At 51.6% G+C, this 26167-nt stretch overlaps 1 protein-coding gene across 1 annotated transcript; it reads right to left on the bottom strand.

Moving 5' to 3' along the window:
- Positions 1 to 405: 405 nt before the first annotated feature.
- On the bottom strand, positions 406 to 25112 carry GDI2 (GDP dissociation inhibitor 2). Its single transcript, XM_054178361.1, has 11 exons — positions 24901 to 25112; positions 13513 to 13620; positions 11179 to 11278; positions 9453 to 9587; positions 7025 to 7223; positions 5977 to 6108; positions 5309 to 5408; positions 3970 to 4141; positions 2470 to 2614; positions 1708 to 1762; positions 406 to 1553 (listed from the first exon to the last, which is right to left on the bottom strand). The coding sequence occupies exons 1-11, from the start codon at positions 24943 to 24945 to the stop codon at positions 1398 to 1400; spliced, it is 1347 nt and encodes a 448-aa protein (XP_054034336.1). The 5' UTR covers positions 24946 to 25112; the 3' UTR covers positions 406 to 1397.
- Between the last annotated feature and the right edge of the window lie 1055 nt (positions 25113 to 26167).

The raw sequence follows: 26167 nt of genomic DNA on the forward strand, positions 1-26167 counted from the left end.
AGCCTGTTTTCAGAAGGAAAGGCTCTGCAGCTCTCGCCCTTCACAGGTTGCATTGGGGTAGAAGGACCTTTGGAAATCATCTTGTCCAACCCCCTGCAGGCAGCAGGGACACCACCAACTAGATCAACCCTCTCAGGCAGAGATCTAGAGGCATTCAGAGACACAGAATGATTTAGGGCGGAAGGGACCTTAAAGATCATCCACTTCCACCCCACCCCTGCACCATGAGCAGGGACACCACTAGCCCAGGTTGCGCAAAGCCTCATCCAACCCGGCCTTGAACACCTCCAGGGAGGGGGCATCCACGACCTCCCTGGACAACCTGTTCCAGTACCTTTACTGTAGAGAGCTGAGAGGGGAGGTGCTGCTGACACAGCTTGGAAGTGAATCAGACGAGAGGCTGGGACTGGTTTCCAGAGTTTGGCTTTACTTCGCAGTACAGAAATCATCTGGAGCCTTTTCAAGGAGACAAGGAGAAGCAGAAGGCTCTGTCATATCGATACCGCAGTGCCGTTTTTGGTCCGTCCTCCCAGAAGCCACCGAGCCTACAGAAAAATACTCCCACAATCTTGCCTGCTCTGTAATTTGTTCTCTCAATTTTTATTAAGATTAAAACACAAAAAAAAACAAAAAACCAAAACCAAAAACCCAAAACAAAACCAACCAAAAAAAAATAATAATAATAGAGGAGCCTTTTAGGCACAGCTGTGTCCCACCCGATGTAAACAGAGGTTTGAGAAGCTTCCAAGTGGAGAAGGTTAAAGTTCTGTGCCCAGAACCAAGCCAACATTTTGCTGCTACAATGAGATGGTGGTGGGGGCTTTGTCCATAGATAGATACAACTTTGCCACAGAGTTAGATGGGAAAGAGAGATGGGGAGCGGAGGGGAGGGGAACGAAGGGGATGCTGTCCACAATGATGGAGTGCTCAGAGTTGCTATTTTACCTTGATAGAATCAGGTTTGGGTGACAAGTGTCACCACCTACTTGAGCTCACCAGAAGCACAGAACCATGAAGGGTGGCTTACAAATGGTTAGAGAACACAAAGGTCAAGACACAGCTTGGTCAGTGAGTTAGCGAAGGTCTGCACCAACAGCTACCAAAAACCAGGAGGGTTGGGTCTGCCCCTTAGGGAGGTTAGTTAGGAAATCAAGTCAGTAATTAGCCAGATTCTGGACAGCAGCCCCTAAGATGAGATCATTAACACATGATGTCCCAGAAAAACAAACAACCCAAACCCGGGATCACCACCAGTGCAGAACTCTTCAATCTCTCCGAGATGGGGGTTACAAAAAGCAGGCCTTACAATATTGGATTTCCTTACAGTCTTCATTAAGTTCCTTAATATTCATATTGAGCCCATTTGCAATTTCTCCTAATTAAACGAGATTCTCTCATTACTGCTGCTCCTCCTCCCCGTAGATGTCGTTCTTCTTGCGCTTCATCTCCTCGAAGTCGAACTCTGAGCCCATCATCCTCTTGTAAATATCCTTGATGTCGTCGCACGTCGTCTCAAAGTGAGTGGTGGCATCGTAGGTGCGAGAGATGAAGATCTGCAAAGAGGTGAAGCTGAGAGCTCAGCTGCTCTCCTCACCCTCTCCAAGCTTACCCCCTCAGCACTTTCTCACCTCCTCCAAGGTTACTCCCAGCTTAGCCCCTCAGAAGTTAGTGACCCCCTCCAGGCTTAGCCCCTCAGAAGTTACTCACCTGGCTTTCGGTGCCCAGATCAGTTGGGGCAAACAGGTCGCTGATGCTGACAAACCTGGAAGAGGGGGAAAAGAGAGCCTGAGAATGGTTGGAATGTTGGTGACATCAGTGTGGGTGCTTCAGGGCATCATGCTGCCCTGTGAGGCCACACCTCAAATTCTAGGTTCAGTTTTGGGCCCCTCATTCCAAGAAGGACATTGAGGTGCTGGAGTGGGTCCAGAGAAGGGCAACAAAGCTGGTGAAGGGTCTGGAGAACAGGTCTGGTAAGGAGCAGCTGAGGGAACTGGGGTCATTCAGCCTGGAGAAAAGGAGGCTGAGGGGAGAAATTCTGGCTCCCTGAAAGGAGGCTGGAGCCAGGTGGGGGTTGGTCTCTTATCCCAAGTGACAGGCTGAGAGGAAATAGCCTCAAGTTGCCCCAGGGGAGGTTTAGGTTGGACATGAAGAACAATTTCTTCATGGAGAGGGTTGTTAAGTCCTGGAACAAGCTGCCCAGGGCAGTGGTTGAATCACCACCAGCTGTGTAGAAGGGTTGCTGAGGGCCATGGTTTAGTGGTGCCCTGGCAGTGCAGGGTTAATGGTTGGACTCAATTATCTGAAAGGTCTCTTCCAACCAACCCTACTCTATGATTCTGTGCAGCCAAGCTGCAGAGTTTGAACCCCTTGGTGCAGCCCAGCGTCCTTCAGATCCCCTCAGCCTTCATCTCAGGCCTAAGCAGCAGCAGAAAGGTGAGAAGGGGGAGAGGGGGCTCACTGAGGACCTACTTCTGCTCAATGGGCTCCAAGAGGTCCAAGGCCGGCTTGATTTCCTTCTCTGGGTCGGCAGTCTCCACGGTGGTGCTGGCGATGGCGATGTACTTGCCCTGAGCCGCCACGTTGTGTGCGGAGGAGATCATGCAGACGTAGATGTCTGAGGACACACAGCAGAAGGTCAGCAAGAGCCAGGCAAGATCAACAGCTTGGACCGGGCCTGCCCTGGCCCCAAAGCCTCCTTGACCTCACACACCCATCCCCCTGCTCCCCTGATGCTTTGTACCTCCTTCTCTGGTGTAGGACCACACTTGAACGAGGTCCATCCTTGTCTGGCAGCCCTACCAGCTCTGTCTCTTGGCTGAGGAGCTTCAACATGACACTAAGCTCCCCAAAATCCAGTTTCCTGTGGCTGTGACAGGTCTCCAGGAGCCAGCCCACCCCTCTGGCCAAGGGTGAGGAATCATTTCTCATAGATTCACAGAATGGTTTGGGTCAGAAGGGACCTTAAAGACCATCTAGTTCCAAGCCCCCCAGCCACGGGCAGGGACACCTCCCATTAGCCCAGCTTGCTCAAGACCTCATCCAACCTGCCTTGAACTCCTCCATAGAGGGGGGCATCCACAGCCTCCCTGGGCAACCCGCTCCAGTATTCTCCTGCATGCAGCCATCAGCCCCTCCTAGAGCACCATCAGGCTCCTCACCACTTCTGCCAGACCAGGGCACTTCCTCCAGTGGGTTCCTCACACAGATTTCCGACCACAGGCACCCAGCTTCTCCTGCCTACCCCTGCCTAATCTACACAAAGCAGAGCCTTGCTGGGGCCTGAAAGGGCTTCTGGACAGGGACATAAATGCTTCCACAGGAGCAGCAGAAAGTGCCTTTTCCTGCTGGAGTCACGTCTCACTGGACATCTCATCTGGTGAGGCCACACCTCAAACACTGAGTTCAGTTTTGGGCCCCTCACTCCAAGGACATCAAGGGGCTGGAACATGTCCAGAGAAGGGCAAAGCAGCTGGTGAAGGGTCTGGAGAACAGGTTGGGTGAGGAGCAGCTGAGGGTCCTGGGGTTGTTTAGCCTAGAGAAAAGGAGGCTGAGGGGACACCTTGCGGCTCTCTGCAACTCCCTGAAAGGAGGTTGGAGCCAGGTGGCTCCCAAAGAACAAGTGACAGGTTGAAAAGAAACAGCCTCAGGTTGCACCAGGGGAGGTTTAGAGTGGATATGAAGAACAATTTCTTCATGGAAAGGGCTGTCAAACCCTGGAACAGGCTGCCCAGGGCAGTGGTTGAATCACCACCCCTGGAGCTATTTCAAAGCTGTGTAGATGTATTATGCTGAGGGCCATGGTTTAGTGGTGACCTGGCAGTGCTGGATTAAAGGTTGGACTCAATGACCTTAAAGGTCTCTTGCCACCAAAACCATTCTGTGATCAGAGCACACGTTCAGCTCAAGGCCACTTAACAACCACCTCAAGGCCAGTGAGGTGAGCCCCAGCAGCGCCCCCTCACCACACACCTGATTTCCGGTTGACCTGGTTCTGTGGAATGATGATCTGGCAGGAGTTGGCATCGTTGGTGTTCTTGATGGGGTGGCTCAGGATGCAGATTACCCGAATCACTTGGCCCACCTTCGTCACACGGTCTGAGACGTAGCTGGGGTCGCAGATGAGCTGTTTGCAGCGAGCCACCTGCAGAGGGACAGACCCCCAGTGACCACCACACACAGGCAGAGGGGAGGAACCCGATCAGCAGTGCCCAGTGAGAGGACAAGGGCAATGAGCACAAACTGAAAGCATCTAAACTGGAGGAGTTAAGGGTGACTGGAGCAGGCTGCCCAGAGAGGTGGTGGAGTCTCCATCTCTGGAGACGTTCAAAACATGAACATGTTCCTGTGTGACCTTCTCTAGGTGGATTTGTCATGGCAGGGTGTTGGACTTAATGATCTCCAGAGTTCCCTTCCAAGCCCTACTGTTCTATGCTTTTGGGTAACATCAAGAGCAATTTTGAAGTGGCTCTTCCTGAATCAGGTTCTTATTTCCCTGCCAGCAGGACACTTTGACTTGGGCAAGCCAAACCTCAGCACATTGCTCCTAGAAGACCACATGTAGCTGCGTGATCACATCTTCTCCATGTCATTCAGCACATGCTTAAGCTCTGACCACTAGAGTCCAGTCCTCCCAGTCTAGAACCATAACTAATTGCAGTCAAGGTGGAACCCAGCAGACAGGAGTCCATCAGTTCCTCAGAACTCATTTTGACACCAAGAGTTCCAGATTTGTCCAATTGGAAGCCTTCAGGCTGCCTGCACTTGGACACATCACTCTAGCATGGACTGTCACCTCTGCTGCTGGCCAGGGCACATGATCAGAAGGGACACAATACCCTACCAGCAAGTGCTACACTGTCCTGTGAAGCTCCTGCTCCAGCTGGGAGGACATTTTTAGCTCCCAACACTCCCTCGCTTTGTATTACCAGGTTGAGAAGAAGCTGCAGAAAGGCTGCGTGCCAGCTCCGAGCTGCCAATGCCTCAAGTCAAAGACAGAGCTGGTTTCAAACCCACATTAGAAACCAGCAAGCAGCTCCTTTCCAGTTCCACCAGCCTGATTAATTCCAAAGACAACTTTGCTACCCTCATGGAGGTTTCATTCCAGCTCCTAAAATGGGCCCACTGAGAAGTAAGACTCCTCACCACGTCTTAAGTTGGCATGGGGCAAAAGAATTGGCCAAGCACTTGTGGTCTTAGTGCTGTGATGAGGAGTCTTTTGCTGTGTTTGTTCAGACTGAAGACCAACAGCCTCAATTCTGAGAGGCAGCATGTGGGGTGGGGATTAAGTAAACAATCATAAGGCACCAACCTCTCCTTCAGACTTGACACCAACCACTTTGCCATTTTCTATCACGATCTCCTCGATGGGCTTGTTCAGCATGTAGGTGCCTCCATAGATAGCACTTAGCCTGCAAGAGGAAAGCCGCCTGAGCACGCTCCTCAGGGCCACGTTGGCTTCTTAACAGCCCTTCCAGCCCACCCTGCTTCTGTTCCACTTGGACAAACCCCACATGAGACACTAACCCCTTCAAAATAACATTGCTCCGACAATGCTGTCCTCTCTGCAAGGCATCAGATGGTGTTTGGAGCCAGTTATGGGCAGCATTAACCCCAGCTAACAAGAATCTGGTCAGTGTAACCCACAGTCCTATGGTGTAAGACCTGCACGCTATACCAGGTATGCAAATCCAACATCTTTGCCCCCTCCCTGGAGGTGTTCCAAGGCCAAGCTGGATGAGGCCTTAAGCAACCTGATCTAGTGGAAGGTGTCCCCACCCATGGAGAGTTGGAAATGAATGATTTTTAGGTCCTTCTAACCTAACTATTCCATGAATCTATGAAGAGAACTGTTAACAACCACAGAACTGTTCTTCCAGCATCATGTTCTGGAAGCCTGAGCACTGACTCCACACATCTGATGTCCCACAGCAGGGTTGAGAAAAACCACTCCTGGAGTCCAGCCCCCAAAGTTCTCACCTTGCAAAGCCCTGGGGCAGCTCTCCCAGGCCGTAGAGTGGATAAAGGTAGGGGCTCTTCCCATATCTAGCCAGAGACTCACTGTAGAGCTTAATCCTGTTGATTGTTTCTTGGCATGGTTGATCTAGATAGCTGGAGAGGGCAGACACATCAGGTCAAGGTCTCACAAACCAAGACTTGGACTACAACACACCCAAGAGAGAAAAACATTTACTTCCCCTGAAGCTTCCTTCCTCACCACCCAGCTGCTCCTGGCAAGCACTTCCCTGGAAGTTCCCTTTTTTGGAGGGCTCTGTGTCACTAGGGGCTTTATGCAAGAAGGAGATATCTCATTAACCCCAGGAATCCCAGAAAGCAGAGGTCCTGGTGTTTCAAGATTCATGGGGACATCTTACACTCAACTCAAAGCCTGTGATGTAGGCTCCCAGCACCCCAGCTAGCCCAGGTGGCCAAGAAGACCACTAGCATCCTGGCTTGGAGAAGCAATAGTGTGGCCAGCAGGAGCAGGGCAGGGACTGTCTTCCTGTACTGGGCACTGGTGCGGTGACACCTCAAATCCCAGGTTCAGTTTTGGGTCCTTCACTCCAAGAAAGACATTAAGGGGCTGGAATGTGTCCAGAGAAAGGCAACAAAGCTGGTGAAGGGTCTAGAGCACAAATCTCGTGAGGAGCAACTGAGAGAATTGGGGTTGTTCAGCCTGCAGAAAAGGAGGCTGAGGGGAGAAGTTCTGGTTCTCTACAATTCCCTGAAAGGAGGCTGGAATCAGGTAGGGGTTGGTCTCCTCTCCCATAGAACAAGTGCAAAAGACCTCAGGTTTCCCCAGGGGAGGTTGGACATGAGGAAGAATTTCTTCCCCTTGCGGAACAGGCTGGCCAGGGCAGTGTTGGAGTCCCCATCCCTGGAAGGGTTTCAAAGCCCAGGAGATGTGGTGCTGAGGGACGTGGCTAGCGCTGACCCGGCAGTGCTGAGTCAGCGGCTGGACTCCGTGACCTGAAAGGTCTCCTCCAGGCTCAGCGAGCGCACGGCCTGCAGAAGCGGCAGCACTTACTCATCAGTCCTGTAGAGTGCCAGAGCGTGGCCTGTGAAGTCAATGACATCCTGCCCCAGGTCAAACTTCTTGTAGACGTCACGCATGGTGGTCTTCTTGGGGTCCACGCCCTCGAAGGTGCGGGGGTCGCTCTCGTCGAAGTTGGCAACGTAGACCAGGAACTTCCTGAAGCGGCGCTTCTCGAACAAGCCCATCAGGCCTGCAAACCAGGGCACTCTCGGCACCACGCCGCCGCGCGGGGCCTTCCCGCTGCCACAGCTGGCCGACGACCGGCAGCTGCTGCCAGCGCCGCGTCCTCGCCTGCCACCCGGCCCCGAGCACTCTAACCAAGGCCCTCTGTTCAAGCGGGAGACACCGGCATCTGACATGAAGCAGCTCTCCTGGCGCAGACAAGGAGGTGCTACGCCACCAGCCTTTCTCAAGGCATGGCTGCAGGCTTACACATGCTACTTCCACACTAACAAAGCTGATGAGGGGTTTGGAGCACAAGCCCTGTGTGGAGAGAGGCTGAGGGAGCTGGTGCTGCTTAGCCTGGAGAAGAGGCTCAGAAGAGATCTTATTGCTGTCCACAACTACCTGAAGGGAGGCTGTAGCCAGGTGGGGGATGGTCTCTTCTCCCAGGCAACCAGCACCAGAACAAGAGGACACAGTCTCAAGCTGCTCCAGGGGAGGTTTAAGCTGGAGGTTAGGAAGAAGTTCTTTACAGAGAGAGTGAGTGGCCATTGGAATGGGCTGCCCAGGGAGGTGGTGGAGTCACCGTCACTGGAGGTATTTAGGAAGAGTCTGGATGGGGCACTTGGTGCCATGGTTTATTTGATTAGGTGGTGTTGGGTGATAGGCTGGACTCAATGATCTCGAAGGTCTTTTCCAACCTGGTTAATTCTATTCTATTCTAACATATCATAGAATCAATAAGGTTGGAAAAGAACTCAAAGATCATCAAGTCCAACCTGTCACCCGAGACCTCATGACCCCTAAACCATGGCTCCAAGTGCTACATCAAATCCCCTCTTGAGCACCTCCAGGGATGGTGACTCCACCATCTCCTTGGGCAGCATATCCCAATGGCCAATCTCTCTTTCTGGGAAGAACTTTCTCCTCACCTTGAGCCTAAACTTCCCCTGGTGCAGTCTGAGACTGTGTCCTCTTGTTCTGGTGCTGGTTGCTTGGGAGAAGAGATCAACCCTCTCCTGGCTACAACCTCCCTTCAGGTAATTGTAGATAGCAATAAGGTCTCCTCTGAGCCTCCTCTTGTCCAGGCTAAGCAATCCCAGCTCACTCAGCCTCTCCTCACAGGGCTTGTGCTCGAGGCCTCTCACCTTGCTAAAGCTCCACACAGACCTGTCCTGGTGTAGTCCAAGAGGTGGTACCACCAACTTTTCTCAAGGGATGGCTGGAGGCTGACACATGCTACTTCCTGCTGAGGGAAAGCCTGGAGAGCAGTTTCTGCTTAGCTCAGTGTAAAGCCCAACCTGATCTTCCCTAAGCAGAGACCTGTGTTTGGTATCTACCAGACTTAGTGGTGATCCCAGTTCCATCAAAGCAAATGCTGCTGTGCTCTCCTCACCAAGGAACAAACAGGTGATGTGAGGGTCAAAACTCCCAACCCTTTATGTGTTTATTTTACATGAATTAGAAGCCAGATTGGACTTACTGAAACATGAAGTCAGAGACAGCACCAAAGGCACCTCCTGCTTCTGCCAGTGAGAGTCTGAGGACTCTCCTGGTCATTTGGCAATGTGGCCAAATGGAAGGATCACCTGATGACTTCACAACCACCAGCAGTATCTGCCATGAAGATGGCTCCAAGCTATAAAGAAGCCATGTACTATGAGCCTCATTCCCAGGATTCAGTCTATCAGGAGACTTCTGATGCTACATCTGAAGTTCTTGGACCACCCTTTGTTACCTCCTAATTATTTCACCACACAACTGGGAATGATCAGAAGGGTGAAATTTAGGTAGACAGCCATTCAGACTGGAGGTAGATGCCACAGGTTGGAATCAGTCATTCATATGTGCCTGCCAATGAACATCAACATTTTTCACACACAAATCCCACCCAGCAAGGGCTCAAGGTGAAATCTTCATGGCAGAGCTGGGAGCAGAAGCCCCATATGTAACCTCCTGGAGAGGTTAAATACTGCCAGATTCCCACCAGATGAGCCACAGAATGAACAGCTTGAAAGCTCCAAGAAAAGAGTAACTGAAGGCTCAGGAAGCTCAAGGCTCACACTCTTAGTGGTGTTTGAAGCCAGGTGAGATGTGGAAGACATCCATGCTAACCATGGCTTGATATTGAGATGGAGTCTACACACAGCACCACATGAAGAGCATCAAGTATAGGACATCCTGAGATGTGGGTGGCAGAGACCTCTGTCTAGAGATGGTAGCCTCAGGAGGAAGTAAGTAAGGTGCAACTACTCACTGGATGCCAAAGCTTCTGCCTCAGTGGAAGGAACTTTGTAGATCTTCCCTCCCTTGTAGACGAAGCTCCCCTCGATCACCTTGAAGTCTAAGTAGCGAGTGACTTCTGTGTAGAGCAGCATCTTTACCAACTGACCTGGAAAGGAGGTTTGGCACAAGTCAGCCAGTTGATCTATAGCCAGGAGGACAGAGAGTTCTTCCAGCACAGCAAACCCTTCAATGGCAGCACCACGTTCAACCCACACAGCTCTTACACCCTTGTGTAACAGACAAAGTGTGCCAGATACTCACTAGTGCAATTATGAGGTAGTTTTATGGGTTCCTCACAGCTTCTTTCTCACTCCTGTGGTTTTCATTACTCCCCTGAGTAAAAGCCATCCTGCAGCATGTTAATCCACTGCAGAGCATGGCTGCTCTTTGCTCCTTGTAGCTCCATCACACTCAACACGACAAACAAGGTCACGGCTTTGGAGCATGGCGGCTCCTCATCCTCACTACTCACATCTAGCACGACCTAAGTGTTAGCTGTCATGGAATCACAGACTGGTTTGGGTTGGAAGGGACCTTTCAAGGTCATCTAGTTCAACCCCCTGTCATGGGCAGGGACATCTCCCACTAGAGCAGGTTGCTCAGAGCCCCAGACAACGTGACCTGAAATGATTCCAGGGATGGGACATCCACAACCTCTCTGGGCAACCAGTTCCAGCGTCTCACCACCCTCACAATGAAGAATTTCTTCCTTCTCTCCAGTCTAAATCTCCCCTTTTAGCCTCAAACCATCACCCCTCATCCTGTCCACAACAGGCCCTGCTGAAAAGTCTGTCCCCAGCTTTCTTCTTGGCCCTTTTAAGTACTGAAAGGCCACCAGAAGGTCTCCCTGGAAGCTTCAATTCTGCAGGCTGAACAACCTCAACTCTCTCAGCCTGTCCTCACAGCAGAGGGCTTCCAGACCTGATTATCTTCATGATGATGATGACAACCCATCACGATGGTTTCCTATTGTCTTGTCCAGCCAACTTAACCACAAACTAGCTGCTGGCTTGCAAGGGCCAACACATGTCCACTTCTTATCCCCACCAGGTGTCAAACCCCCAGGGGGTTGCTGACCCTTCGAAATGCACCACAGTGCAAGCTGAGGCCAGACAAACCAAACCTTGACTGGAATCTTGTATCAAATCTCCTGCACTAAACCTGAGCCAGGACTGACACTGCACATCTACCTCCTCATGCTTCACAGACAAGAGATTCCTGAAGCAACTGGCTGGTGTCTGGAACAAGGAGATGCCCCAGACTTGCCTGAACTGGTAACCAGTTCACCAAGAGTGGACTTGGTCTAGAAGACCTTTCCCGTGCTGGAATGCATAAAGACTGAGGATTTGTAGCACCACTGAGGGATGACTGTGTCTGCAAGCCAGAGAACAGGAACAACGGGGATTAAAGGTCCCCATGGAGCCCATCATTCATCATTTCTTCCTAATCCATGGAAGAACCACAAGGCACAGTTTTCATGGCAGTAACTCTAGCTAGAAACACAAACATGGTCAGAGAGGACGCTGGAAAACAGACGTTCAGACCCTCCAGTCACACCAGTGATGCATGCTCCAAGCTGGATCTTCTCAGTTTGAAAGGTCCACAGCCAAAACATTCTACAGAGGAGCAGCTGTGGTGCTTGTGGCATGAGGCTAAGCTCAGGAGGCAGGTTTGGAAGCTGCTCAGCCCTCACTTACCGTTAGCCATAAGGAATTTTGGAATGAGGTCCACGTTCCAGTCCCTTCCTCGCCCCATCGATTCTGGTGGAGTTCCTGGCAGATTAAACCTTTTGTAGAGCTTGAAGAGAGAACACAAAGCAGGCTGTAGTAGAGGAAGTAACTATGGCTGTAATTTCTCCCACCCCCATACACACTTTCCACCCCCACAGCTCCTCAATCTGAACATCAAGCTCTTCACAGCAGGCTTCTGGGCAACATTTCAGCTCCACTTTGAGTTTTGATGCAACACACAGCACGTGCAGGGTGTCCCTACAGCAAGAATCAGGCAGCATCACTCTACTCTTTCCAAGGCTTGAGGCTTGGGAAGTGATGACCTTCTGAACTGAAATGATGTTTAAGGTAGATAATCTGCTCCAAACATCTGTTTCAGAAGTAGGCAGGATTCTGCCTGTCCCAGATCACGGTTCTCAACCTAAGTGTTTAACCTGGTTGAGCAGGAAAGAGAGGAGACGTTTCCTTACATCTTGCCAACAGCTTTGGGGGTACAACAGGGTGTAAGCAGTGAGCACATGAGCTGGCATCTATCTAGCTGGAAGTCCTCACAGACCAAGCACCAAGTGTAACATCAAAGAGGACACAAATGTTGGCCATCAAGGGCAGGAGTACAGCCAAAATGTTAACACTGGCCACCAAGGGCAGCAGAAGGAGTTAAACCAAAATTTTAACATCTGGCTGTGGGGCATTAAACCTCCTGTCAGCCTGACCTCAGTGCCAGGGAAGGTCATGGAGAAGATCATCCTGAGTGCCATCACACAGCACGTGCAGGACAGCCTGCACTCAGGCCCAGTCAGCACTGAATTATGAAGGACAAGTCCTGCTCAACTAACCTGATCTCCTTGCACAACAAGGTGACCACCTAGTGGATGAGGGGAAGGCTGAGTGGATGTTGTCTACCTGTACTTCAGTAAAGCTGTTGGCAGTCTCCCACAGCATCCTCATGGAGAAACTGGCTGCTCACGGCTTGGATGGGTTGAGACTTTGCTGGGTTAAGGACTGGCTGGATGGCCAGGTCCAAAGAGTGGTGGGGAATGGAGTGCACTGCTGTTGGTGCCTGGTCATAAGTGGTGCTCCCCAGGGCTCAGTGCTGGGGCCAGTTCTCTCTTATATCTTTATCAATGATCTGGATGAGCAATCTGATGGCAGATAACATCATGTTGGGCATGAGTGTTGATCTACTTCAAGGTACGGGGGCTCTGCAAAATTTGGCCAGGATGGATCAATGAGCTGAGGCCAATAGGATGAGGTTCAAGAAGGCCAAGTGCTGAGTCCCACACCTGGGTCACAACACCCCCAGGAATCCTCCAGGATTTGGGCAGAATGGTTGAAACTGCCTGATGGAAAAGGACCTGTGGGTGCTGGTCAAGTGGCTGAAGATGAACCAGTATGTGTGCCCCGCAGGCCAAGAAGGCCACAAACATGCTGGCTTGGATCAGCAATAGTGTGGCCAGGGGCAGGGACTGTCCCTCTGGATCAGGGTGCGGACCAGGGCAGGGACTGTCCCCCTGGACAGGGCACTGGTGAGGCCACACCGCAAATCCTGGCTTGGTTTTGGGCCTCTCACTGCAAGAAAGACATTGAGAAGCTGGAGCATGTGCAGAGAAGGGCAACAAAGGTAGTAAAGGGTCTGGATAACAGGTCTGGTGAGGAGCAGATGAGGGAACTGGGGCTGTTTAGTCTGGGAAAAAAAGGAAACTGAGGGGACACCTCCTGGCTCTCTACAACTACCTGAAAGGAGGCTGGAGCCAGGTGAGGGATGGTCTCTTCTCCCACGTAAGTGACAGAATGAGAGGAAACAGCCTCAGGTTGCACCAGGGGAGGTTTAGGTTGGATGTGAGGAATAATTTCTTCATGGAAAGGGTTGTCAAGCCCTGGAACAGGCTGCCCAGGGCAGTGCTTGAATCATTGCCCCCAGAAATATTTCAAAGCTGTGTAGCTGTGGTGCTGAGGGCTATGGTTTAGTGGTGACCTGGCAGTGGTGGGTTAATGGTTGGACTCAATCATTTTAAAAGGGCTCTTCCAAACAAAATGATTCCATGACTCCAAGTGCTGTGTGCTTCTGGGTTGGCAACTACAGGCAACACCCACCAAGTACAAACACACAGACACAGGCTTCCCCCCCACTATTATCTGGTATGGAAGCACCAGAGAACCACAGAGCTGTTGAGGTGGGAAGAGCCCTCTGAGATCATCAAGTCCAACCTCCTGTCAAACATTCCTACTCCAAGGAAGCCCTTAGGAGTAAATTAGGAGCCAGGGAGGAGACACTAGGTGGGTGTCAGCCTCTGTACTCACATCCTCCAGAGGTGTGATGGATGCACTTTCCCCTCCGTAGTAAGAGTTACGGTCCATGTGGAGAACCTTCTTTCCATTCACCGACATGATCCCAGAGAGGATGCATTCCTAGACAGAGGAAGCAAATGAGGTGTCAGCTGTGCTTGAGTCTCCTTTTGCACGAGGATGTTCTCCCAGAGAGCATGTTCAGACAGCCTGCAGCATGTCTGGATGGGAAGGTTTCTGCAGAGTCCTTTGAAAAGAACCCAACCAGTTGCCTCGCTGCAGAACTAAGAGGTGCACTAAAAGCCTTCCAGCTGAGATTAACCCCTTACTAGGCTTGTTGTCTCCTCTGGGCAAGACAACCAAGAGGTTTGAACCACACAACCACCACCTACCAGGGCTACCCTGAGGGCATTTCTGGGAGGTTCATGCTTTTGGGCCAGATGAGGAAATTCTCTACTCCTAAACCACCAGTTATCAGTTTAAGGATGTCCACAGAGAGACAACACCCTCACACATGAGTGACAGCAGGAACACAACTCTGCACTAGCCAGGCCACACCTGGAGTAGTGGATCCAGTTCTGGGCTCCCCACTTCAAGAGAGACAGGGAACTGGAGAGAGTCCAGTGCAGGCTACAAAGATACTGGGGGGCCTGAAGCATCTCAGAGCTCTCAGGAGGAAAGCCTGAGAGCTCTAGGGCTGTTGAGCCTGGAGAAGAGCAGCCTGAGTCTTGTCCTGTCACTGGGCACCACTGACAAGGGACACCAAAATGGAACTCAGGAGGTTCCATCTGAATATAAGGAGAAAATTCATTGCTGCAAGGGTGGTGGAGCCCTGAAGCAGGCGGCCCAGACAGCTTGTGAAGTCTCCTTCTCTAGAGAGATTCAAAACCCACCTGGCCACGGTGATGCTGGGTAATCTGCTGTGGGTGCTGTTGCTTTAGCAAGGGGGTTGGACTGGATGATCTCCACAGGCCCCTTGCAACCCCCACTACATGGAATTCTGAGAAGAGATCTTACCTAGACTTCAGTTAGTCTACTCAAAACCTCAATCATTGATCTTTACCACACTGGGACATGCATGAGAGTCAACAGCTGCTCACAGAGGTCACAAAGACCAAAATGAAGCCACTTGGGAGCTTTATCACCTCAGCAGACACTTTGCTATCCTTGCTATGTGCCAGCTGAGATTAAAACCACCGGCATGACTTGGAGCAGCAGATCAGCTGCCACGTCTGAACACCACTCCAAAAGGCTAATTGCAGAGGGACACAAATTGTAGCTTGCAGAGCCAGCTAAGAACCTGCAGAGCTAAATCCTCATTAAAACACAACTTTGCCACTAACCCGGTCACCGGATCCAACACCCACAAGCCTAAGAGCTTAACAGAAACTTGAGGATCTGCAGCTTTAGGAGACCTCATGGTGGAGCTTTTACTGCTCTTTCTTTTCTGCAGTGGAGTTCTCATTCACCATCAGCGTTACTGTGTTTTATTCAGTCTCTAAAACCCCACATTCAGCTGCTGAGAGATGCCACCACTGCACCTCTACTTGCCCAGGAGGTGTTCATTCAAGAGAATTAGCAGCTTGTGGCTCTTGCAAAGATCTACACCTCCATGAGATCCTTCAGAGATTCATAGAATAGTTTGGGTTGGAAGGGACCTCAAAGATCATCTTGTTCCACACACACCCCACCCCCCCAACCCCTCCCAAATATGGGCAGACACACCTCCCACTAGACCAGGTTGCTCAAGGCCTTATCCAACCTGGCCTTGAACACCTCCACAGAGGAGGCATCCACAACCTCTCTGAGCAATCTGTTCCAGTGTCTCATCACCCTCACTGCAAAGAATTCCAGGGCCAGGCTGAGAGAGCTGGGGTTGTTCAGCCTGGAGAAGAGAAGGCTCCAGAGAGACCCTCTTGGGACCTTTCAGAACTTAAAGGGGCCAAGAAGAAAGCCAGGGACAGAGCTTTTAGCAGGGCCTGTTGTGACAGGACAAAGGGTGATGGTTTTGAAGTAAAAGAGGGAGATTTAGACTAGAGAGAAGGAAGAAATTTCTTCCACTGCAGTTGGTGAGACCCTGTCCCAGGTTGCCCCAGCAAGGTGGTAGATGCCCCATCCCTGGAACCATTCCAGGCCAGGTTGCCTGGGGCTCTGAGCAACCTGCTCTTGCTGCAGATATCCCTGCTGACTGAAGGGCAATTGGACTAGATAACCTTTAGAGAGGTCCCATCCAACCTCAAGTGTTCCATGATTCTGTGTGGTTTTTTTTCCCTAAGTGTCTCAACATCTGTAGGTGCACAGATGGCTGGCAGGGACTGCCTGTGTGAGGATTTGCTAGTTTTGAACTTCCAGGTGGCAACAGGAAAACCTTCTACTGGGAGAGCCAGGCACTGCTGAGCAGCCTATTACCTGTCAAGGTGCCACAGGAATTCAGCCAAGGCATGGAAGAACAAAGCTGGAGCTGCCTGCCTGGTGCATGACAAGAGTGAGACACTCTTGAGTTTAATCCCTGAAGTTGTGGGGGACCTCAGTCATGGGTGATGGCAAGGCTTCATGGTCACCACAGATCTTGAATTACCCAAAGTGCTTTCCACAAAACCTCTGCATGACCCATCAGCTGCTCCTTCCAGCACCATACCTCCTCAGATTCCAGATCACTCATGTCCCTCCATTGCTTCACCGTACCTTAAAGAAAGCAGAGGACGCCTACAGCAGACAAAACTGCACCAAACTCTGAGCTAAGACCCTACTTGAGAGCACCATGAGCCCTTTGAGGCTGAGGAATCACACCAGTGAAAGCAGAGGTGGCTTTTATGGTGTCAGTTCAGGTGTTAATGATTTACCACAGGCAACATGGGACTGACTATCAGACCAAGTGCATCTCCACTAGCCAGCATCATCTCATTTAAACCACACTTCAATGAGCTCTAGGAGAAGGCTCTGGTTTGACTCTTTGCTCCAACCTGTGGTTTTATTCCCCCTGGAACATCTTCCAAAAACCTGGCAGGCCATCTCTGCCAGCTGGTGCTTTAAGACTGCCAGTGTCCACGCTGGAGCTGAGCCACAAGGAAGACAACTAAAATTTCAAACCAACAGAAGTATCAGTCAGAGGGACGAAGTTACACTTCAAGGCTGCAGAAGCTACATTCTGCAGCATGTCCAGATGTCAGCTGATTCCCTTCACCCATCTGAAGAAGCTTCAAAGCATTTCTTGCTCTGTCTTCTCAGATTACTTCACTCACTGCTTCCCAATGAGCCTGTATCTCTTACACAGCTTGCCTGCCCAAACTGCCTCTGTAATCCAGCACTGGTGAGGCCATACCTTGAATCCTGGGCTCAGTTTTGGGACCCTCACTGCAAGGACATTGAAGTGCTGCAGTGTGTTCAGTGAAGGGCAATGAAGCTGGTGAAGGGTCTGGAGAAAAAGTCTTGTGAGGAGCAGCTGAGGGAACTTGGGCTTGTTTAGCCTGGAGGAGGCTGAGGGGAGACCTCATTGATTGGTTGGAGTGAGGTGGGGGTTGGTCTCTTCTCCCTAGTGTCAGGTGATAGAATGAGAGGAATGACCTCAAATTATGCCAGGGGAGGTTTCAGTTGGATATCAGGAAAAATTTCTTCCCTGCAGGAGTGGTCAGACATTGGAACAGGCTGATAGGGAGGTGGTGGAGTCACCATCCCTGCAGGTGTTCAAGAAACATGTGCACATGGCACTTTGGGACACGGTTTAGTGGCCATGGTGGTGTCAGACTGACTGTTGGACTCAGTCCTAGAGGTCTTCTCCAACCAAAACAAATCTGTGATTCTAAGCCAGCATCCCCCTCAAGCAAATCTGAGTCCCAGCAGAAGATTTAAGATGTCCTAAGCACCTTTTAAATCTTAATTCACACCCATTCTGGTGGTGGAAGTGGAGGTATCACAGTACTTTTTCATCCAAGGCTCATTGAGCAGCCTCATTCTATCTCCCAGGCTCCCACAGAGCCCCAGAGCACTCAAATTCTTTCACCCTCGCTTCCCTTCACAGCTGACAAGGCCACGGCTCGGTCATAAAACACATGAGAGGGACAATAGATTTATCCTCCCAGCTCAGCAATTCCTTTCTGGTTGCACTGGTGCAACCAGTCTGGGTCTAGGAACTGCTTCATGTGTCATGATGTCGTTTGGGTCAGGGAGCGAGGAAAACAAACAGCCTGAGCTGATAAGGACAGAGTTTAGACTGCAAATGGAAAAGGGCAAGCAGCAGACTTCAACTCTGGGTCTTTCTCATACAACGGTAGGGGTTGGAAGGGACCTCTGGAGATCATCCAGTCCAATCCCCCTGCCAAAGCAGGAAGGCATCCAGAAGGATTCTGAAAGTCTCTAGCTGGGCAGCCAGGGCTCCAGCATCTTCAAAGTAAAGTTTCTCCTCCTGTTGAGGTGGAACTTCCTATGTTCCAGTTTGCATCCGCTGCCTCTTGTCTTACTGCAGAGGACACCACTGAAAAGAGACTGGCCCCTTCTCAACACCCATCCTTGAGATATTTATAAACATTAACAAGATCTCCCTTCAGCCCCAGGCCACTCAGTCTCTCATCAGACAGATGTTCCAGCCCCTTCACCACCCTCATAGCCTCCACTGGACACTCTCCAGTATATCCCTGTCTGAGAGAGGCCAGAAGTGGACACAATACTCCAGATGTGGCCCCGTAAGGGCAGAGCAGAGGGGAAGAAGAACCTCCCTTGACCTGCTGGCCACATAAACTATAAATATCAACACCACACAACGGGGTAAAACTGAGCCGCTGCCGACAGTGAGAAGGGCATCAAGACACAGCAGGGAAGAGCTCCAGGTATCCAGTTGAGGTTGAGCACCTCCACCTCAAATGACAGTTGGTACAAATGACAGTCACATTGTGCCACTAGAATCCACAGCTCAGCCAGCTCAGGTTACACCAGGCTCCCCAGAGCTGCTGCTGTTCTGCTGCTCAATGAATGACAGAGCAAGTCAGAGCAATCAATGCCAGCTGCGGCGCAGCTCGGCCGCTGCAAATGGCCGCAGAGCGCAGCAGCAGGGAGCAGCGTGCAGCAGAAAGGTAGAGACAGCACTTTCCTCTCTAATCCAGGAATAAGGGATAGAATAATGGGGTTGTTTTGGCTGGAAAATACCTCTAAGATCACTGAGTCCGACCATCAGCCTCACACCACCATAGCCATCAAACCACACTCCTGAGTGCCATGTCCTCACGTTTCTTAAACACCTCCATGGATGGTGACTCCACCACCATCCCGGGCAGCCTGTTCCAAGGCCTCACCACTCTTACAGGAAAGAAATTCTTTCTAATCTCCAACCTAAACCTCTCCTGGCACAATCTGAAGCCATTTCCTCTCATTCCATCATCTGATTCTAGGGCAAAGAGACCAACCCCCACCTCACCACCACAACCTCCTCTCAGGGAGCTGTAGAGAGCAGCAAGGTCGCCCCTCAGCCTCCCCTTCTCCAGACTCTGCTAACTCAAGAGATATTGGTGATCCCATGCTTGCTTCAGCCCACCAGCTCTTCCCCCACTTGCACAAGCTGCTCACAACTGGCCTTGCTGCACGCAGAAGCCCTCAGTGACTGAGGGATGCAAGGTTTACATGGACCTTCTCCAAGTAGGGCAGCAGCTCAGAAAGGCTCAGACAGACTGGTGGAAACTTGAGCCAACACTGGGCCATCTAACAGGACTAAAGGGAGGACTCTGCACAAAACATTGTGCAAAAGCCCTCTGAGAACGGGCTCTGGTACAGCAAGAGATCTTTCTTAGCCTGGGTCTGGCTGTGGTGAACAAGAGGTTGCACACAGCTTATTACCATCACCCAAGTTATTCCACCTCATATTCTCCTATGAGGACAGGCTGAGGGAGTTGGGTCTGTTCAGTCTGGGGAGAGAAGGCTCCAGGGAGACCCTGTAGTTGCCTTCCAGTACCTGAAGGGGACTACAGGAAAGTTGGAGGGGGACAATTTGTAAGTCCTGTGGTGATAGGAAAAGGGACAATGGCTTGAAGTCGGAGTAGGGGAGATTTAGATTGGACATCAGGAAGAAGTTCTTTACCATGAGGATGGTGACACACTGGACCAGGCTGCCCAGAGTATCTGTGGACATCTCATCCCTGGATTGTTTAAGACCAGGCTGGATGAGGCCTTGAGCAACCTGGTGTATTGTGAGGTATCCCTACCCACGGCAGGGGGGTTTACAACTAGATGATCTTCATGGTCCCTTCCAACTTGGGGCATTCTATGATGGAATCCATCTACCACAACAGACTGCGAGGGGCAAGACTCAAAGCTCTGCTTAGCCGTAAGTAAAAGCAACTATTTGCTGCACTGGCACAACCAAGGGATGATGCAAAGGGCAGTGACATTCCACCTGGAGCTAGAAATCACTTTGATGTATTTTTTATTTATTTAGGTTCTTCAAGCCATGAGGCCTGTGCCTCTACAATTAAGTCTGTTTTGAAGCAGACTTTGGTTACTCTGGTCCTTCAGAAAGTGAAGGTGTATCTTTGCAATAGGCTTATGCAGCTTTAAGGTTGGTGGAGGCAGCTGGCAAGTAAGAAGATTAGTGCCTGCAACCAGTGAAAACCCAACAGGAACATGGAGTTCATCTACTGGGACTAACAAGATAAGTTTAATTATACCCAAAATTCAAATCAAATAACCCACATTATCTGGAGCACAGAAAGGAGATAACAAACAGCTGTCAGAGGGGACAACATCCCACTCCCAAACTTCCTGGTGAGCAAGTGCCAAGCCATTTCCAGGCCACAGAGGTGGAAATGAAAACACCAGTCTGAAAACTAAAAACACTGGGTGCTCTTCAGCCTGGAAAGGCATTCTCCAGCTTTACTGATTATCCCCTCCAGATTAAAAACAGGTTTCTGCAGCAGGTCTGGGACAAGGATGCTGCCTAATCTGCAATGCATGACGCACCCAGCAGGCCCAGCACGAGGAGCTCAAAGACATTTAAGAAGCAATTGTCCCCCTAGTCTGAACACTGGCGAGGCTAAACTTCAAATCTTGCATTCAGTTTTGGGCCCCTCACTCCAAAAAGGACACTGAGGGGCTGGAGCATGTCCAGAGAAGGGTAATGAAGCTGGTGAAGGGTGTGGAGAACAGGTCTGGTGAGAAGCAGCTGAGGGAACTGGGGTCGTTGAGCCTGGAGAAAAGGAGGCTGAGGGGAGACCTTCACACTCTCTGGGGTTGGAGTTGGGTGAGGTTGGTCTCTTCTCCCAAGGAACAAGTGATAGGAAAAGTGATAAGAGGAAATGGCTCCAAGCTGTGCCAAGGCAGGTTTAGGTTGAACATGAGGAGCTATTTCTTCCCCAAAGGGGTTGTCAAGCCCCAGACCATACCGCCCAGGGCAGCAGGGGAGTCCCCATCCCCAGACAGATTTGCGTAGATGTGTTGCTGAGGGCCATGGTTTAGTGGTGACCTGGCAGCGCTGGGTTAATGGTTGGATTAGATGATCTTAGCGGTCTCTTCCAACCAAAACAATTCTGTGACTGTAAGACTTGAGCAACTCAGAGGAGCCATTCCCAGCAGCACCTCCAGGATACAGCAGCTGGATGACCTCCCAGCTCTCATGTCAGAACAGCCAGATCCACCAGCACTTTGCAAACACCTGTCCTGTAGTGAGCACCCACAGCGAAACACTTCACCACCACGCAATGCACAGAAGGATCGAGAGGATCTCAGCTCTCTTGTCTGAGCACCGTGACGTTAATTACACCTCCTGTAAGTTTGAAGCTGTCTTATCAGCACTAATTCAGGATTAAAAACACTCTGGGATTATTTTTCCCCGTGGTGCTAAGACATTTTTACAAGCTTGGCACGGCAATGGGGTCTCCAATCAATCAGCATAGATAAAGGAAAAAGTTCAAATACATTAGTGCCGGTAGTCCCAGTCCTAAAGCTGCCTGAGCTCTTCCTTATTGGTTGAAGAAGAGATTAGCACCTGAAATACTCATGTTGTGCTCTTAGATCCATCAACAGTGGAGTTTATGTGCATGTTACCTGTCCAAAATGGTCCTACAGCTATTTTATGGGCTTTGTACTGGTCCTACTGACGGATGCTGGGATAAGTAAACTGGTAACTCTCATGGGACATGATTTAAGGTAGCCTGGTAGAGAGGCACAGTGCTCAAACGAGACCCCCAGCTGCGCTCATTCAGGCAGCATCAAGATCAGTATTTGAAGTGCAAGTCAAGCTTTTCAGAGAGGAGACAAGCCCCCTGAGCTAAAACAGCCTGACAGGACTCCACCACTACAGTCCACCTGTAAGGGCCAGCTTTAAGGAAAGGCTGGCTGAAGACATCATCAGAAGTTTCATGACAGCTCTCTGGAAAAGGAAAGAGACGCCAGAATGCGTCTACACAACGTGTTTTCCAGTTCCTTTTCCTCAGGAAGCCCAACTCTGCCACCACAACAAAGTTGGAGGAGCAACCATCAAGCTACAACTTTTATGCCTTATCTGACTACAGGAACAGTTCTGCAGCCCAGCCTGAACCAGACTGCTCCAACACTACTCACCATCTACCATGGCTGAGCCAACACCATGCATTTTAGGATGGGGAATGTCCTGGCTGGACCAGGACTTCTGGTGTCCATTCACTCGCTGCTCAACTCAAGATGAAGCCCATCCTACTCTAATTGGTATTTGAGACGTAAACCCTGCACATCAGAAGCAAAATATGGGCTCCAGAACACTCTCAGGCTGTGGAGTTTGGTCAAGCAGCACCTTAAGACAGGGCCCTAATTTATTCCTTTTTAACTCAACTGCTGATCATTAGCATGAGCTTGTCTTAAGAGTGATTTCACAAGAGGCCTTTTGTCAAATTTACATTGGCATTTGTCAGTTGGAGATTAAGCAGGGTGCTTACCAACTTGATACCACAGCTCACTCTAAAGCATACATTTACATTTTAATGGCGCTGGGAATCTATTTGAGGCCCCTTCACTAGAAGCTCATTATATTTCACCTCCCCCCAAAAAAGTCCCTCTCCCTGCTTGGCTGAGCCAGAGACAGGTTTCAGGACAGAACTGCAGCTTTCCCTCTCAAAGACACGAAGCTTTCACCTCCTAATTTGTTCTTGCTACCTCAAAGAGGACCTTGAGAGAGAAAGGAATGAAAGCAACCAGGAAAGTTTGGTTTACCTTAGGGCAGCAGCTGGGAAGACGCTTCCCACACTCTGCAACATTTCTTTTTGTGCCACATACTGGGTTTGTTGCCATTAATCCCATACTCAAAACAGGGGAATGATGATGAGAACCAACCAGATCTGCCTTCAGCAACCATGTGCCCAGCTCCTGTCAGCAGACACTATGGATGGCAGCCCCTCCATCAATCACAGCACCAAAAACCACAGTAGGAAACAGATCTATTTCTAATGACCAGGCCTAGGGGAAGTGGGGGAAATCCCTCAGGGCCAACCCCAAAGATCTCTCTTTGTCTAGTCCCCTCTCTCCGTCAGCAGGAGGAAACAACAGCAGGAAAGGCTATTTAATAGCAAGGGGAAAAACCTCCTCTCCTCCATATTGGATTTTCTTTCCCCTCCTTCCTCAAACAATGCCTCTTATTTGTAACCTGCAATCCACCCTTCAGCTCCTTCTCAAGCTGCAGTGATGTGCCTGCTCAAAGACAGGCAAGAACCAGGAGAAATCCCCCTCCCCACTCCAGAAAACCTCACAGGCAGCAGCTCAGCCATTTTTAGGTCTCTTTTACCCCCCTACGTCGGCAGCCAGCAGCACTGCATCCTCCACAATAGGACAAAGCCCCACCATGGCTCATCCCCTTTTCTCTGCCGCACCCCCCAGGTGCCATCAGCTGTTAGCTTTCCTCGGGGATGACCGAGATGAAGAGACAACGTAGGAAAGGATGTGATTTTCGGAGAGGGGGGAGGATGGTAATCGGACAAATTTGACAGGCGTGCAGGACTCGCCCGCCTCCCCATCCCCCTCCTGCTGCAGTCAGGGCTGGATGAAGAGCCGAAGGCTGCAAAGGCGGAGCAGGGATGGAGAAGGAAAGGGGGGGGGGGGATAAACCAGGTTTGCCTCCACCCTAAGCTGAGCGCGGCTCTGGGAAGGGCACAGCTCCATGGTGGACCTGCAGCCACCTGGGGTTTGGGGTAGGGGATGGTGCAGGGGAAAAGGAAATAATAAATAAATAAAATAAATAAAAAGCAAGCAGTAAATCCCCGTTGGCGTTTTATTGTCCGTTCTCCCCCCCGCCCTCCCTCTGCTAAACAACTGCATTTCCTGGGGCCTCTTTTAACACACAGACACACACACACACCCCGAAGGCAAAGAAGCGGGGATCAGGGGGCCTCCCAGGAGATGGGCTCGGCCCCCGGGGGGCTGGGGCACACATCCAAACATGGGGCTATTATAATCCTAGAAAAACCCAGAACTCAGCCCATGGGGTCTAGTTAGGGATGGGGGCAAAGGACCAGAAAATGGGGGTGGGGAGGAATCAAAGATGTACCGGGTGAAATAGTGATGGGGGAGGGAGGATAATTAGACAAGGCTAAGGACCCATATGTCGGGGGTGAGGGACAGAAGGGAACAGAATCTAGGCACCTCTGGGTAGTATTTGGAGGGGAAGCAAAAACCCAGACACCCCAGGGTAATATTTTCGTGGGGTGGGGAGTAGGAACCAAACCCCACCACCACCCCCCGGGTGATAAGGAAATAAGACCCCAGGCATGCCAGAGTAATGCTGGAGGGAAAGGAGGGTAGAAACTCAAACACCCCCCCGGTTATAGCGGGGGGCAGAAATAGGAACCCAGGCATCCTAGGGTAATATTTTTGGGGTAGGGAGCAGGGAGGAGGAGCAGAAATTTAGGCACCCCTGGACAATATTTTAGAGGGTTACTCAGAGTAATATGGGGAGGGGGAAGCTGGAAGCGACACAGGCACCTCAAGGTAATAGTTGGGGCTGAGGGGGGAAGCCAGGCACCCCATTTGGCGGGGGGAGGGGCTACAACGATGAGGTGACAGAATAAGAAAAGGACAAAAAAGCCACAAGGGCTTGACATGGAGGATGATAATCAGGTGAGACACTGGGGAAGGGATCCAGCACCCAGGAGAGAGAGCCAGGACCCGGGTACCGGAGGCGGGAGGGGAAGGGCGCAGCCCCCAGGGCTAGGAGGGTGGGGGGAGGTGACAATCAGGTGACAGACGGGCAAAAGGCCACCGGCGCCGGGAGGGGGCGAGGATCAGCACCGGGGTGAGTGATGGGGGGTGGGGGGGGCTGGGGACCAGAAGCAGACAGGGTCTAAAGGGAGGGCAGCATAGGGGGTGGGGGGGGAGTGGGACAGTGGGGCGGGGCAGGGCGGCGGCCGCCCGCGGCAGGCCTGAGGCCCAGGCGGGCGAGCGGCGGCGGCTCCTCCTCACCGTGAGGCCGGTGCCCAGCACGATCACGTCGTATTCCTCATTCATGGCGGCGCGGGGGAGGGAAGAACGGGGTGCGAGGGAGGGGCGTCTCTCTGGTGTCTCTCCGCCGGCCGGGGCTGAAGCGAGCCGGGCTCTGCGGGGCCGCGGGAGCGGGAGAAAATGGAGCCGCCGATGCCGCCGTGAAGAGACCGCGCCGGGAGGGGGCGAGGCTACCACCGCCTCCGCCTTGCTCCGGCGCGGCTGTCGATCACCGCGCCGCGCCTCCCACCATTGGGTCGCCGAGCTGTCGGTAATGGGAGTGGGGCGGGACATGTGCTGACGGCGCTGCCACCGTGGTGAGGGGCGCGCTGCGCATGCGCGCGGCTGAGCCGAGCCCAGAGCCCAGGCTGCTCCACCCGCCGGGCTTGTGCGGCGTAGTGACACCGCAGCTTGGTACTGGGACCCGTGCTGGGCTGCTGGAGGGTCTGGCCAGGCTTGATCGATGGGCCAAGGACAAGAGGATGAGGGTCAACATGACCAAGTGCTGGGTCCTACACTTGGGTCACAACGACCCCAGGAAGGCTCCAGGCTTCAGGTAAAGTGGCTGGAAACTGCCCAGCAGCAAAGCACCTGGGGGGGCTGGGCATCAGCAGGCATGTGCCCAGGTGGCCAAGGCCACCAGCATCCTGTCCTGGATCAGCAATAGTGTGGCCAGCAGTACCACGGTGAGATTTGTCCCCCTGGGGTGGGCATTGGTGAAGGCACACCTTCAATCCTACATTCAATTTTGGGCCCCTCATTCCAAGGACATCGAGGTGATGGAATGTGTCCAGAGAAGGGGAACAAAACTGGTGAAGGGCCTGAAGAATGGGTCCTGTAAGGAGCAGCTGAGGGACCAGGGGTTATTGAGTCTGGAGAAAACCAGGCCGAGGGAAGACCTGGCTCTCTACAATTCCCTGAAAGGAGGTTGGAGCAAGGTGGGGGTTAGTGTCTTGCAAGGAACAGGTGACAGGACAAGGGGAAATGGCTTCTAGTTGCCTCAGGGAAAGTTTAGATTGGACATGAGGAACAATTCCTTCAGTGAAAGAATTGCAAAGGCCTGGACAACACTGCCCTGGACAGCAGAGGAGGCCCCATCCTTGGATGGGTTTCAAATCTGTGGAGATGTGGCACTGATGGACATGGTTTAGTGGTGACCTTGGTAATGCTGGGTCAGTGATTGGACCTGATGATCTTAAGGTGTCTTCCAACCAAAAATGACAATGTGATTCATGATGCCCATGCAATA

Source organism: Dryobates pubescens, chromosome Z (assembly GCF_014839835.1).
Source record: "Dryobates pubescens isolate bDryPub1 chromosome Z, bDryPub1.pri, whole genome shotgun sequence".
In the NCBI taxonomy this organism is placed as follows: domain Eukaryota; kingdom Metazoa; phylum Chordata; class Aves; order Piciformes; family Picidae; genus Dryobates; species Dryobates pubescens.